This window comes from Myxine glutinosa, chromosome 4, assembly GCF_964187855.1.
Source record: "Myxine glutinosa chromosome 4, kmMyxGlut1.1, whole genome shotgun sequence".
Lineage (NCBI taxonomy): Eukaryota > Metazoa > Chordata > Myxini > Myxiniformes > Myxinidae > Myxine > Myxine glutinosa.
This window is the reverse complement of record NC_136264.1, coordinates 13,860,008-13,875,551: the sequence shown is the minus strand read 5'-3', so window position 1 is coordinate 13,875,551 and position 15,544 is coordinate 13,860,008. Positions and strand designations below refer to the sequence as shown.

Sequence of the window (15,544 nt, the reverse complement as noted above, 5' to 3'; positions counted from 1 at the left end):
CTTTCGGACATCTTGCTAGTTATTCTTAGTCTATGTCAGTTAAGGACTCGTTTCCATTAATTCTGACTCTTCGTTGCACCAGAATGTGATTGTATGGCACCAGTAGTGAGTTTAGGACCTCCCCATACCTCCTCCCATCTTCCCCACGAAACAACAACAACAACAACTACAACAACAACAACAACAACTACAACAACAACTACAACAACAGAGGGGGCGGCGCGGCGCGGGGAGTGTGCGTCCTCACTCCGGCTTGGTTAGCCGCCATTGCCATGTGCGCCCACGGGGTTACCACGAAGGGGCTGGCTGTCAGCTCCTCGTCAAGGGCGGAGCCGGTAACCCCCCCGCACCCAATAAGAAGGGCGGACCGATTCCATCTGGGGCGGAGCTAACTAGCCGAGGGCGTGTCACTCCCTGCCGGATATGCGCCGCCACTTACCGGATGTGAGGTCAGATGCGCCCCCAGCTTGAAAAGACAAGTCGCGACCTCCGAGCGCTGAGCGACCTCCCCGCATCTTTGGACCGGACCGGGTCGATTCTGTCCCTGAGCCAAGGTGCACCTTGAGCCATCGACTACCCGCCTTCCTTGCCATCAATCCCCGTGTGAGTCAGTTTTGTCCCGTTTATCTGTCGTCTGTCGGGGCTAATATAAGACCGTGTTTAAGTGCCCACCTTACTATGCTGTACCTCTCATCCCTGTAATCTAAACGTTCCGAACTAATATAACCTCCTCCGGAGGTCTTGAGAACTGTACCCCTTGTGTCGTTGCCTTAATCCCAGCCGTTGTGTCCTTTTCCTTCATTGATCTAGCGTAGCGCGACTCGGCCAAGGTTCGAGTATAATCTGGTAACTTGTGCGGACACGGCGGCCATTCCGCTCGGCCCAGCATAACATCAAAGTCGTGTCCGTAACAATTGGTGTCGAGGAGTGGAATTCGGACCTGGGACTAAATTTGTTAGGCCCAAATTTTGGAACACCAATTGTACCACTAGGGTAACAATTGGTGTTGGGAGGTAGAATTCGATCCGGAGCGCGTTTCCCGCGCTCGAAATTATAACGGCGAAATTTGATTTTGTTTTACGAAAATAAAAACCCAAATTTTGAAAGTCGCGCTATGGCGGATCAAGACAGCTGGGTTCCGGTAGAGGAGAGTGAGGCAGGGTCGATCCAGGACCAAATTGAGGGACATGAGGGACAGGAGGAGAGCGAAGCAGTGAGGGCGGCAGGGTCGCAAAATAGCGTTGTCGCGCACGTGGGTGTAGCGGCACCAAATTTAGCCGCGGCCGTGGTCGCGGTAGCCGAACCCGAGATGCCAATGAATTGGAACCTGTTTATGAAACAGATGATGGCCTTTATGGTAAAAACAGACGATAATTTCAAAGGGATGGAAAACAGGATGGGAAACCAAATGGGGGTAATGGGGAACCGGATGGATGCTCAGAGTGAGCAATTGGGGGTAATGAGGGACGAAGCGAGGGGTACCGGTGAGGGGTTAGACAAGAAATTTGGGAAGTTAGACAATAATTTTGAGGAGTTAGACAAGAAATTTGGGAAGTTAGACAATAATTTTATGGGGTTAGACAACGGGATAAAAGAGGTGAGAAATGGGTTAATGGGGGTAGAAAACAGAATGGCCGCTCAAGAGAATCAAATGGAAGGGATGCAAAAGGGGTTAGAGGGGTTAGAAAACAGGATGGAAGGCAAATTGAGGGACATGAGGGACCAAGTGGAAAGGGAAGTTAACCAAATGGGGCAGCAGATAGAGGGGGTCAGAATGGGGGTAGAAACCAAACTGGATGCTCACAGGGAGGAAATGGAGCAGATGAGGGTGGCATCTGGGCAGGAGATGCAAGTGATGGGAGAGGAGATCAGGAGAGGAGTGAGTGAGGAGGTCGGAGGAGTGCGCGAGGAGGTGAGGCACTGTAAGGAGCACATGGAGAAGGAGGTGAGAAAGGGGACTGTAAAGTTACAAGGGGGCATAGAGGACCTGACGCAGGAGGTGGAACAGCTGACAGAGGGACAAAAAGGACTAACGGAGCAGGTTCAAAGGAACACTGCGGTATTAGGAGAGTTAAAAGCGACACAAAACGACATAAAAAACGACTTGATAGCGACAAAAAGGGAATGTCAGATGGTACGTGAGGGATTGACAACGAGGTTGGACGAGGTGATAGAGGTAATGGAGACGAAGGACCGGCAGGTGAGGACGCACATGGAAACGGTCAAGGTAGCCTTGGAGGACGAGCTTGAGGAGACGTACCGGGGAATAAAAGAGGTGAAGCAGAAATTAGAAGAAGTGGAAGAAGGGATGAGCGAAATGAAGAAGCGACGGAGAGGGGATAAGAAGGAGATAAAAGAGGAGATAAAATAATTGGTCCAAAGTCTGTGTTTGGATCGTGATGATGTGCTCATTAACCGGATGAGGGATTCGCAGGTGATGGAGGAGAAGCGAAGAGGAAGAGGACCCGGTGTAAGTGGTGACCAATATGGTCGTGCGTATGATGCGCCAGGGGATTTAAGAAGCTTGGGGGTCGAGATGGACCCGGGTGTTCGTGAGAGGCCGTGGGTGAAGTGTGCGACAGGTCTGGTGTGCGAAAAAGGAGGTGTGCGAGAAAGTCCGACTCTGGGGTGTGTGAGGAAAAAGTGCGTGCCAAGGAGTGAGGGTGCTGGCGAGAATGAGTCGGTCGTAGCGCGTGTGCGAGGGAGCACATGGAAGCGCGGTGTGGTAAGTGTTACAGAGGGTGTGATGGGAGAGTGTGCGCAAGAGTGTGCGCGAGAAAGGTGTGTGACGGACGGGTGCATGGGGAAAGAGTGCGCTGTCAAAGGCAAGGAAGAATGCACACCTGTGGTGAGTGTTACAGAGGGTGTAACGGGAGAGTGTGCGTGAGAAAGGTGTGTGACGGACAGGTGCATGAGGAAAGAGTGCGCTGTCAAGAGTAAGGGTGAGTGCGCTGTCAAGAATGGAGGTGAGAGTAGTGAGAGTGACAAGGAGAGTGAGTTGGTTGTGACAGGTGAGAGAGGATGTACACCTGGGATGGAAGGATGCACACCTGGAATGGTAGAGCGTGAGTGGGAATGCACGCTGGAGTTGGTGGTGAGGCACGTGGTTGGGTGTGCGAATGATAGCACACCTGTGATTGTCACAGAGGAGGGGGCGCGAAGAGGTGTGTTGGTGAGGTGTGCGACCAACGAATGTGTGCCAAAGTGTTTGGTGGTCAGGTGTGTGACCAAGGCTGTGAGTGGAATGGGGGTACCTGGGTGTGTAAGGAAAGGTACGAGGAGCATGGGAACGGCTGGATGTGTGAGCAAGGAACGGGCTGCGGGGTGTAAGCGTCCAGGTGAAGCATCGACGGTAACCGGTTTAGAGGTTAGAGCGACTTTTAGCCGAATCGGGCCCTCGGTGCGTGCTGGGCCTCGCTTTGAACGGCCGCGTCCGTGCTCCACTAGGCGGAGCGGGCGGCTGGATAGGAAGGGTCGTCATGGCGACCACTTTTTGTTGAGGCATTCCGGCAGGTCGAGATCGAGCCATGGGGGGATGGCTCCACGCCGAGATGGTGCGTGGGATCTCGGCCCGGGTAAGCCCCCGTCCCTGCACCGAATGCCGGACGCATCCAGCCGCTGGCACAGAACAACCCGCATCAATGGCTTGGCTTTACGAAGCCGGGCTTTGGACAGGGATTGGCGCACCGAGAGGCATTAGTGAGTAGACTGGGTGATGAGGATAGTGTTTTGGCCCCAAAATTAGAGAAAAAACAAAATTTGATGATTGGCCAAGGATTGGCAGTAATGATTGGCAGATGATGGGTAGTGATTGGCAAATTTTTGATTTGTTGAAATTTGATGTGCAAAATTGGTAGTGAGCGATGGGCCCGGTGGGTAAGGGGGGCATCCCTGCCACCCTTCCCATGTGGGGCAAATGCGCAATAGATTATGGGGTGTATGGCAGTGAAAACTAGCCCGGGTGGGTTAGGTTATATTGATAGGGCCCTAGAAGATGACATTAGGTGACGTTAAGTTTAGTTAGTGACTGATACCTGTAGTGGGGACGCAGGTAGATTAGTGTGGATGATAATGACGTGGGAGCGCAATAGTTTAAAGGGACGACTGGGAAGCGCAAGTTTCAGAGGGGAGTAGTTAGATGAGATGATGCTGTGTGAGAATTGAACAGGTGTGATTGCACAGGTGTGCAACTGGACAGGTGTGTGGAGCAGTGTGGAGCAGTGTATGAGTAGTGAGTGTGTGGATCAGCGCGAATGCGCTTGGGGAGAGAAGGGTGCAGGTGGCACCAGGTGTGAGAGCACAGGTGTGCAGGTACAGGTGTGTGGAGAGAGTTGGAGTAAGTGGTACGGAGTGGTGTGCATGGTGCGAAGGTGTGGATGGGGGAAGAGTGGACCCCTTTCACGAGTACCCGGGGCGGGTAGTGTAAGTGTTAGGTAGAGGGTATAGGTAAATTGTGGTTGGATATTGGCATTTGTGGTGCGGTTGCAGAATGGTATTGTGAATGGGTGCATTAGTGTTGTGGAAATGGCTGGGCGTGTAGCCTGTTAGTGTGTGTAGTTGGTTGGGCACTCCACCACTGTGAGGATGTCGGCCAGGTGAGGCCGCAGGTGGGCTCTGGGAGCCGGTAGAGTTGTGGATGGGGCCCGAGGATCCGGAGGACGGACCCGGGTGGCCCAGTGCCAGAGAGGGCACCGAGTGGGGAGAGCGCCAGAGGGCCTTCCCCAGGTAGTTAGGTTAGGGTAAGGAGCAGGTAAGCTCGGAGGCAACTGCAGTGGTGGAGGTGTGCAGGTGGGTAGACCCGCTGGGAGAGGTACACGCCGCAGCCCAGAAATTGTGCGAGGGCACCGGGAGATGAATCGGGGGAGTGAGACCCCAAATTGAAAAGCACCACAGTTTGGCCAATGGGAATTGGTTTTTAGAACCCATAGTGTAAGAGGGCCAATGGTTTGGCCGGAGAAAGACCCCGGGTAGTGTAAAGTTGTTAAAGTCATTTAGGAAATAGTTAGGATTGATGAACCTGTCGCACCATACGCAGCCACTTACCTGTGGTGATGATGATGACTCCACACCTGTGTTTTCTTTGTTCTGTGTGCAGGAAATGAGAATTGCTGTGTGGATTGGTGAGACGCATCACGACGTGGATGAGACATTGGGGTGATTCCATCTCTCCCTCCCTCGGAGGGACTGATGATGAATTGGTGATAGCAAATTATGATGTTGAGTTGGAGATGGCAAATTTTGATGAGAGTTGAAAATGGCAAATTTGATTGGTTAGGAGGGAGAGAAGACGAATTTGGTTTATGGGAGGAACGGGGAAGACAGTAGGGACGTTGTTGATTTGTAAAGTAGATGTTTATGGGTAGTGTTGTGTTTTGTGGATACAGTAAGGGGTAAGGGAGGGGCCATGTAGGTTACCTGGTGGGGGGGGGGGGCGTACGGTAGGAACGTACCTGTCTCACCTGGTTCCCATGTGCCCCCAGTGTGCATCATCTTATATTGCGTGCACTTTTGCGCCCTTACCACCTTACTCACTTGTCTTCTTCTTTTGTCTCCCACCTCCGAGGATCTGGCTTTGGGGCAGAGAGAGAGGAGAGAGAGGTGCTGGCTCCGCAGTTGTGGGCCTGCACTTTCGCTGCTTGCTGCCTGGATCGATACACCATATGGACCGCAATTTTGGTGGCCACCCACAATGGACCGCAGTTCTTTTGCGGCCAAGCACCACCCGTGGATGGACCTATGGGTCAACGTGGCACCTATGCCATACAGGTGAACCACTTATAGTTGGCCCCCTGACGGCCACAATAAAGAAATGGACGCGGTTGGCGCCTTTCTTTATTTTTGAAAGCAGTAAGAAGGCCAAGTGGAGGCAAGACCAGCCCAACACGAAGGCAAGACCAGCGGCAGACCATCGGCCGGCTGCGACACCACACCGTGATTTATAGACACTTTATTGGTGCACCGGATGGTGCTGACTGTACATGATGGGGTGGTGCTTTTGGTGCTTGGAAGGGGTGCTCTGCACATTATTAAAGGCCGTAAGGCCACAGAGCACTCGTGGGTTGGTGTATCGATGCTGGCATGCGTGCTCTCTCTATGCATAACATCTGCATGTGTTCCTCCAAAAACAGGTCCTGGATCGTAGTGTAAATATCAGCGTAGTCTTGTGTAAATAATGCTCCCTACCGGCTGTATGTTTAGTTTGCGAATTCTTTCCGCGATTCGGTTATCCTGTGGGTGTGTTTCTGTGAGGAGAAGGGTGCAACGTCGCAGGGGGACATATTTACTCATTTGTGAATATCTGTAAAACTGTCGCACTCAGGGTAGAGTTAATAGTAGAGGGAACTACATCTGAGTGCCACACTAAAGTAGGTAAAAATTTATCGGGTCGGGTCGCCCCGAGGGTAGAGAAGGGTGCAATGTTGCGGATATGGAATTTGGCCTCCATATCCGCTTGTAAATATTCCCCTATTTCCCCAATACTCCCCAACTATCCCCAATCCCCCATTCCCTAGTCCCATTGTCTGTAAATAACACTCTGTAGAACCGACCTTCCCCTTTTTCCCCCATTATATGTCGTGCCCAGGTCCACCGCATCTCACGTAGACAACTTTCGGACATCTTGCTAGTTATTCTTAGTCTATGTCAGTTAAGGACTCGTTTCCATTAATTCTGACTCTTCGTTGCACCAGAATGTGATTGTATGGCACCAGTAGTGAGTTTAGGACCTCCCCATACCTCCTCCCATCTTCCCCACGAAACAACAACAACTACAACAACAACAACAACAACTACAACAACAACTACAACAACAGAGGGGGCGGCGCGGCACGGGGAGTGTGCGTCCTCACTCCGGCTTGGTTAGCCGCCATTGCCATGTGCGCCCACGGGGTTACCACGAAGGGGCTGGCTGTCAGCTCCTCGTCAAGGGCGGAGCCGGTAACCCCCCCACACCCAATAAGAAGGGCGGACCGATTCCATCTGGGGCGGAGCTAACTAGCCGAGGGCGTGTCACTCCCCGCCGGATATGCGCCGCCACTTACCGGATGTGAGGTCAGATGCGCCCCCAGCTTGAAAAGACAAGTCGCGACCTCCGAGCGCTGAGCGACCTCCCCGCATCTTTGGACCGGACCGGGTCGATTCTGTCCCTGAGCCAAGGTGCACCTTGAGCCATCGACTACCCGCCTTCCTTGCCATCAATCCCCGTGTGAGTCAGTTTTGTCCCGTTTATCTGTCGTCTGTCGGGGCTAATATAAGACCGTGTTTAAGTGCCCACCTTACTATGCTGTACCTCTCATCCCTGTAATCTAAACGTTCCGAACTAATATAACCTCCTCCGGAGGTCTTGAGAACTGTACCCCTTGTGTCGTTGCCTTAATCCCAGCCGTTGTGTCCTTTTCCTTCATTGATCTAGCGTAGCGCGACTCGGCCAAGGTTCGAGTATAATCGGGTAACTTGTGCGGACACGGCGGCCATTCCGCTCGGCCCAGCATAACATCAAAGTCGTGTCCGTAACAATATATATAATCCCTGGTGTTGGGCTAGCGGCTAGGGTGCCGGCTTAGGATCCAAGGATCCAGGGTTCGAATCCCGGTCGATCGCTGAATTAACGCCAGGGGGGTTGACTCAGCCTGTCATCCTTCCGAGGTCGGCTAATTGAGTACCAGTTCACTGGTAATTCCCTGTTTGTCGTTAAAGGCGACAAAAAGGGTTGGCGTCAGGAAGGGCATCCGGCTGTAAAACATTGCTTCAAATAGGGGACCGAAAAACAACAACAACCACGGTTCCCGAAAAAGGCCAACCCCCGCTTTGTGGGGAAAAATGGCCTCTAAAGGTGGTTTTATATATATATATATATATATTTGTATATATTTATATATATATTTATATATATATATATTTATATATGGAGCCTGGTGTTGGCTTAGCGGTTAGGGTGCCGGCTTGGGATCCTAGGATCCTGGGTTCGAATCCCGGTCGATCGCTAAATTAACACCACGGGGGTTGACTCAGCCTGTCATCCTTCCGAGGTCGGCAAATTGAGTACCAGCTTGCTGGGATGAATGATCCCGGTGTGTACCCCGATTTAGAATAGGTACACCGTATCCCTGTGCATCGTAAGAGGCACCTAAGGGTTGGCGTCAGGAAGGGCATCCGGCCATAAAAACATTGCCTCACAAAGGGAACCATGATTGTCATGGGGCCCTCAAGGCTAACCCCCGCTTTAGCAGGGAAAAATGGCCTTAAAACGATCATTCATACATTCATATTCAGTCAATATTAAAATTTGAATGGCCATCTTCTGGTAAAAAAAAATTATTGTATAATTTCCTTACTCTTTATATGTGTGTGTGTGTGCACCTGTGAGGGGGAGGGGGGTGGGAGGGGGTGTAGGACCTCGATCACCCACACTCCTGGACAGTTTCCCCATCTCTACATAGACATACATACTTTATATTTCGAATTCATATTCAGTTATACACAGATAGATAATAATGGGCACAAGATGGCGCTATTGTTTTTGCTCATTAGCATAGCTAATTAATGTGCAACCTTTTGCACTGACGAGTTATGAATTCTATATAAGTAATTTTTGAACTAAATATATGCAAAATTTCAGCTAGATACCAGAGGTGGGTCACGAAAGTCAAAAACTAAATACATTTTTCCTATTCAGCCCATGGTCTGAACTAATCACCTAAAATGTCATGAATATTGGGGTTATTCACAATCAACACTGTTGGCACTTTAGTGGAGTGGTTCCTAAATGCCTGATCAAGGAGTCCTATGAAATTTTATAATACACAATAGAAACATCCTTAAATGACGTATTTTGTGCGAGAACACGAAGCAACTTTAAATTGATGGCTGAATTTACACGAATCTTCCATGCAGCGAAAGAACGTAGTGATTTGGAGCTTGTAATACTCACGGCTAAAGGAATGAATTTGCAGGAGGCATCTTTACATGAGGACGATTAAACTAATTGTAAAATTTTATCGATGACCGCACATTCATAAAACTTCAAGACTACATTTTTCTCGGATGAAAATGGCAATCGGGCAGCAGTGATGCAATGCTCCTAGTTGTTTTGCAGTATAGTACATTGATCAATGCTTCCAATGGAGAACTATACAGGGCCGAAGATCATCAAATCTTGTGCACCTTAAGACAGCAATGTCATGTGTGCCAGCTGGTTGATTACTTGGCTGAAAAGGTTATGTTTGTGAGGTTATTGTCCAAAATACCTCTTTCCCCTCACTGTTTTAGATAGTAAACATTATCTATCTATAATTCCAGTAATCTCTGTGTGTTTGTTTGTACGTTTGTACGTTTGTACGTTTGTACGTTTGTTTGTTTGTCTGTGACCGCTGTTTCTCGACAACCACGGGTCCGATATACTTTAAACTTGCCAGGTATATTGCTGGGGACCCGAGGATGTGCCTTTTCAAGGTTTGAAATTAATCGGACAAGTACTTACCGAGCTATGGCGATTTAGCCGTTCGCCGTTCGCTTTGGCGTTGCGAATGGACCAAACCATTGCATGTAAATAGAGGGGGGGGTTCTGTGGTCGTTGCGAATGGACCAAACCATTCATGTAAATAGAGGGGGGGGGTTCTGTGGTCGTTACTGCCACGTGGTTTCAAAGTTTTTTTTTGTTGTTGTTGTTTGCACGCATGTTTTTTTGCACCCACGTACGGGCACGCCCTAGGATGTTTACACACACACACCCCTACACAAATTTTTTTTTTTTTTTTTTTTTGGCAAGGAACGGGCACCCACGTACGGGCACGTCCTAGCTTATATATAGTACGGGCATGCCCTAGTACTTATAATGCGAGTTCCCTGGCAAGGAACTTAGACGCAGGAGCAGGTCACTAGGTCCATCAAAGCCCATGCTATTATTACCAAGTTGTGGTTGTTTATCCCCAAGTTGTGGTTGTTTATGCGTTCTCTATTATTTTTAAATGCTCGGTGTCAAGCAATAGGGCAGCACATAACATTTTCAAAGTCTTTTGTATGATTCGGCCACGGTTCGAATTGCCGACCTCCCAGAATCAGAGTGGACGCTCCAACCGTAAAGCCACTGAGGCTGGTTCAACTTGTTAATATTATGATAGAAGTGCACAAAAATGATTGTATCAGTTCTTAATATAACTCACTATGGTGATTGTTATTGTTCTTGTCAAAATTCCTGTTTATAATAATAATAATAATAATAATGTATGTTACAATTTTTTTTTTATAGAAATGTACCCTTGTTAATATTTGTCTGTTTTCTAACATTATAACATACGCTCATTTTGTACCCTTTGACTTGTGTTGTTTTCCCCATAAAGTTGTTTGGCCTGGTGCTGCTTGGATTGGGTTGCTATGCTGAGGTGGAACGTCGTCGTTACAGCACCCTCAATGTAGCTTACGTTGCACCTTCTGTTGTCATGATCATCATTGGCCTAGTCCTCTTCTTGATATCACTGATAGGACTGGCTGGAGGCTTACGGGACTACTTACCACTTCTCAAGATTGTGAGTGCAGCCTTTGTCTCACACACCTGAGTTTTCTTATATCCTGAGAGAGTACCACATAGTGGTGCTAAATGTGGTACATGATGCATTCGCTTGAGTCAGTATCGCTGTCGGATGATACAAGAAGTTTAAATTTGTACATTCCGTGTGTAAGTAGCAAGTTTGGTTAGCATGACGTTTTTAAAATAAGAAAGCTGTCGGAAGCATTTTTAAAATAAATTAAATCTTCCCATGTTTATTGAATGGTCATTAATGGAACAGTAAAAAAGAGTGCTGTGGTATGGCGTTCATCACAAAACACTAAATAACACTGGCATGTGGACTGCAACCTCCCAATAGGATGCCACCACACCGATGCGATTACCATCACGCTGAAGCCGAGACTTCAAGGACATCAAACTATTACTGGTTGTCACAAGCTAACTCCGAGCGGTTAACACCAGCTCATTAGCGGGGCCTTTTACTGCACCAGTTATAAAAGAAGATTGCAATACATTTAACCCTCCAGGAATCCCAAATTAGCTCATGTGTTCATGTGACAAAATGGCAGCAATATGAGGCAAACTGTTCCTTAATACATCATTAAACTAGATGGTATTCATAGAATAGTTACCCTGCGCAGTCAACTTGTTGCGAGCCAACTCTTCTGTTTTTGAACATTTTTTTTTTCTTTGATGCAATATGGCTGCCAGACCACGTGAGCGATAACATCATAAATTTATATTCCCTAATATAATTGTTGCATAGATCACGCTCAATACATTTCAAACTGATCAGACGAAGCGTTGTCCCTGTCAAATTATGACGTCATAATTATAGCACCAATGACGTCACTGTTAACAACACCTATTCCCCATATGGAGTTCTTTACAATGAGCCATGTTTCAATTTTTTCCATGCAGCGGTTTTGGAGATATAGAGGTGCAACATTTTTCGGTTTTCCCAAGATGGCGCCTGTACCACATGACCTATGACGTCATGATTATCATTAGAATATTCTACAGGAGGAGGCGCTCCTATGGTGAAAATTTAGTGCCCATCAGACCAACAGTTGCTGAGAATTTATTTTCACAATGATCGGATAATTGTTGTACTTGTCGAATTATGACGTCATAATTAAGGCATCACCTTATTATGGTGATGACATAATCACATGACATTAATTATGACATCACCATCAACATATCTTATTCCCCATGGTGAGTACTTGACAATGAGCCATGTTTCAATTTATTCCATTGAGCGGTTTGGGAGATATAGAGGTGTAACGTTTTTCCAAGATGGCGTCCGTACCACGTGACCTATACAACAACAACAACAACAACAGTCATTTAAAGGCCATTTTCCCTGCTAGAGCGGTGGTTAGCCTTGCGGGCCACATGACAATTTGCCCTATTTTCTGCATCTCCTCCTTGCTAACCCCCTTGCCCGCATTTCTTCTTCCACCACCTTTAGCCAAGTCTTTCTCGGTCTTCCCCGTCCTCTACTTCATTCTGCATTAATTTCCATCACTCTTCTCAACCAGTCACTTTCATCCTTCCTCAACACATGACCAAACCATCTCAACCTGTTCCTCTTCACAGCATCCATCACAGGCTCCATTCCCATCATCTTTCGCAATTCATCATTTGTCTTCCTCTCTCTTAACGATACTCCGCACATCCATCGAACCATTCGCATTTCCACCCTTTCCAGCCTTTGTTGCTGCTCTATGTTCATTACCCATGTCTCGCTCCCATAAATCATAACACTTCTCACACATGCAGCACACACCTTTCCCTTCAGCTTCAACGACACTCCCCTCCTCGTCAGCACGCCATTCAGCCCCCTTCCTCGTGGAATCAACATTTGCGGCATTTTCCACCCCCGCGAATGTTGGGGTCTTACTGTAATTCATTTTGGCCCCATCTTTAAATGGTGAAGAATCATTTTAAATTAAACTTGTACAATGCGACTGTGTTCATGTGAACAGCACAGGAATGTGCGACTCGCATTGTGTGAGTAATAAAAATAATCGATCAAGCCCCGAAAAAAGTGTGTGATCGCTTCAAGTCACAATGCTTTTAATACCCCATTCCCTCCCTTCGTCTCTCGGATTTCTTTACGGAGCACCCTTATATAACTCTCCAAATTTCCTCACTCTTTGCTTCGCTCCTCCCCTCATTTATGCGTGGGGCTGCTTTCTTGGTGTGAACTTTTTTGGGAAGTGCTCGTGAAGGGAGTTTGTGAGGAGGGAGGAGAAGAGGGAGAAGGGCCACAACGTTCCGTTTGATCCCGGTATTTAAAAAAAATCGGGGTCCAAGGCGGTCTGTGGTGGGGGGGGGGGGATTGCCACCCAAAATAGGTATTTTTTTTGCTTGTTTGTTTAAAGTCTTATGATTATGTTAGTATGATTGTAAATGCTACCCTGTCTTCTAGCAACCAGAGAAATTGTTTTAAATTACCGTGATACTGTTTAAAATACCTTTAGTCAGTATTATAGCGCGGTGCTACGCGCACTTACTTGCTACCAAGGAGGAAGCGGACAACGCGGTTAAACAAAAGAGTCTTTATTCTCAAGAGGTCACTGTAGCACTGGCGCGCTCTGGGCTGCGCACTCAGTGTATATCCTGAGCCCACGCCTACCCCTCGGGCGTGGCCGCCGCCCACTTGGTGCGCGGAATGATGTCACCACGCCAGTGGGCTTTCGTGTCCGCCACAGTATACTGCTTTATTCAGCCCTGCGCATCGTAAGAGGCGACCAAGGGTTGGCGTCACGAAGGGCATCCGGCCATAAAAACATTGCCTCAAACAGGGAACCATGATTGTCATGGGGCCCGCAAGGCTAACCCCCGCTCTAGCGGAGAAAATGGCCTTAAAACGATCATTCATTCATTCATTCAACCAGGTGAGTGCCCAGGGATATTGCCTGTATTTTTCCTACTATAATAAGTGTTGTTGTATCCTTAATATTTCATTGAAATCCCTTGAAAGTGTTTTTTGTACTCGCATCTCAATTAATAAATTACCTACTGGACTTGTAATTTTGCACCCCACTGTATACATACACCTACTGTAGTTAACATTTCTTTTCCTTCATCCTTTGCTATTCCTAGTAATTTCTTCCTCATCCATATCTTCAGCCCTTGCTTCCCCGTCTCTCCCCATGTCATTTTGTTGTGACATTCGCCACCTGCACTTCCATCTTTCATCGCAATGCAATGGCGAAGTAAGTTTATATACTGTATAGTTTTATTTTTTTTATCCAATTTGTGTGTTTAATCTCACATGTTTAATAAATGACTTTTGCCGAAACATCCAGAAGCAGAGCACAGTGCATGCAGTTATTTTCACATATTTATGCACTTCTTCCATCCCACAATCTCATTTCTTTCATACTGAACAAGCATGTTCATTTATTTACTGTTCCTGTGGGTATATAATTTGGCACAATCTCTGTTTCTGAAGGAGGTAAGCATGAGTCAGAAGCAACCTGTTTGCCCGCTTCATGGTTCTCTCACCCCAGCAGATGGCTTTTGTGCCTCCGAGTGCAATTCAAACCCATGCAGTATGCTGCGTTGTTCCGGATTGCTACATATCTTATGCTCCCGTCCTTTCCCCCCTTTCGCTCATATATTTCTCACATGGCTGACTGCCGCTTCATCTGTTAATGGAAAGCTGCAGTCATGGTTGATGTGTGAGTGCAAGCTTGTTTATCATTCCCACTTTGCTCAATTGTATTGCTTGTACTTTATTTTCCTATTCCATCACATTATGTTTCTATCTTTAGTGTTTATGTAAAATTATGCAAAACGCTCTTATCAATGCATCCTTTAATTCCTCTCTTTTCATATAATATATCTATTTCATTTGTCATTCACAATCTCGGCTGTTGTTGTTGTTGTTGTTGTTGTTCTTCTTCTTCTTCTTGAAATTGGCAAATATTACAATGTCGGCCTATTTTTTATTGTTACGTTTATGGGGGATAGATGAAAGAATACCATAGGAAAGGTAGCACTGTATAGGCAGTAGCATGGACCGTGGATGTGTCGGAGAAATATCGATGTACAGTAATTAGGGAAACTAGCTCAAGGTTGTTTGTGTTCACCACACGAGGGGAGGGGGGGTGTTGTTGTGCCAATTATCGCTAGGGTCTAAGGTTAGTTTTCCCCAGTGCGTGCTTTCCCTCTGTAATTTTCCCCTCACGTTTTTGCTGACATGGCCAGCCATGCAAAGCCGCCTTTAAACAACATTTACCATCAACTGCAAGCAAGCCGGTTCCCGGACTAAGCCCCGCCCAAAGGACCTAATGGGCTAAAGCCCGCCCACGAGAGGCAGACAAATGGGCGGTCAAGAAAAGCTGTGAGGTCGTGCACCGAGGGACATGATTCGACTGTAGGATGTGGGTGGGGCAAACTAAGAGTTGAGCGATATTATTGGCTCTCAGAAGTGAAGAAGAAGAGTCTCATCTTGCTCGGACAAGAAGGCGGCGCCATCTTGTGGACCTGGTGCTGGTGGAGTTTGGGTCTTACTTTGGAGAGTGAGGAGCGCTTTGCTGCGTCGGCAGTATTTTGCAGGTTTCGGCGACTGCTGGGCTCTTGGTGGGCTGAAGGCCATGCCATTCTTCTTGGGGAGAGTGAAAGAGTGCCGTCTCCACAACTTGCCTCACGACCCTTGGCGCCTTCGGCGCCATCTTGTGTGCTTCCCGAGCGGGAGGCTCTGAACCTCGTCACCACCACTCTCCTCAAAAAGGGCCACTTGAATCCAAAAGATAAGTGCTGGCACGAAAAGGGATTTTATTTTCATTTTATATTCCCCTGTGTATCAGTCTTTGAGTCAGTGTGTGAGGATCCTCAAAGTAGACATTAGTTTTTATTTTCACTTTTCATTTTATTTTCACCTTTCATTTTCACTTCTTTGGGTTTTTTCATTAAATTCTCTGTGGTGCATTTTATTTGTCGTGTTCGTTTATTCGTTGTGGGTTCGGGAATAAACCCGTGTGTTTCGTCAGATAAACATCTCGCATCCCGTCATTCCCACAC

The 15,544-nt window shown here is 47.6% G+C and overlaps 1 protein-coding gene across 3 annotated transcripts in view; it reads left to right on the top strand.

Moving 5' to 3' along the window:
- LOC137424448 (tetraspanin-15-like) overlaps nucleotides 1–15,544 on the top strand; it is a 242,881-nt gene that overhangs the window by 70,989 nt on the left and 156,348 nt on the right. For 2 of the 3 annotated variants that reach the window (XM_068111917.2, XM_068111916.2), the window contains exon 2: nucleotides 10,338–10,523. The exons of the other annotated variant lie outside the window; for it this stretch is intronic. In XM_068111917.2, the coding sequence (XP_067968018.1) occupies nucleotides 10,338–10,523 (186 nt within the window). The remainder of the gene's footprint in view (nucleotides 1–10,337; nucleotides 10,524–15,544) is intronic. 3 annotated transcript variants of the gene reach the window in all.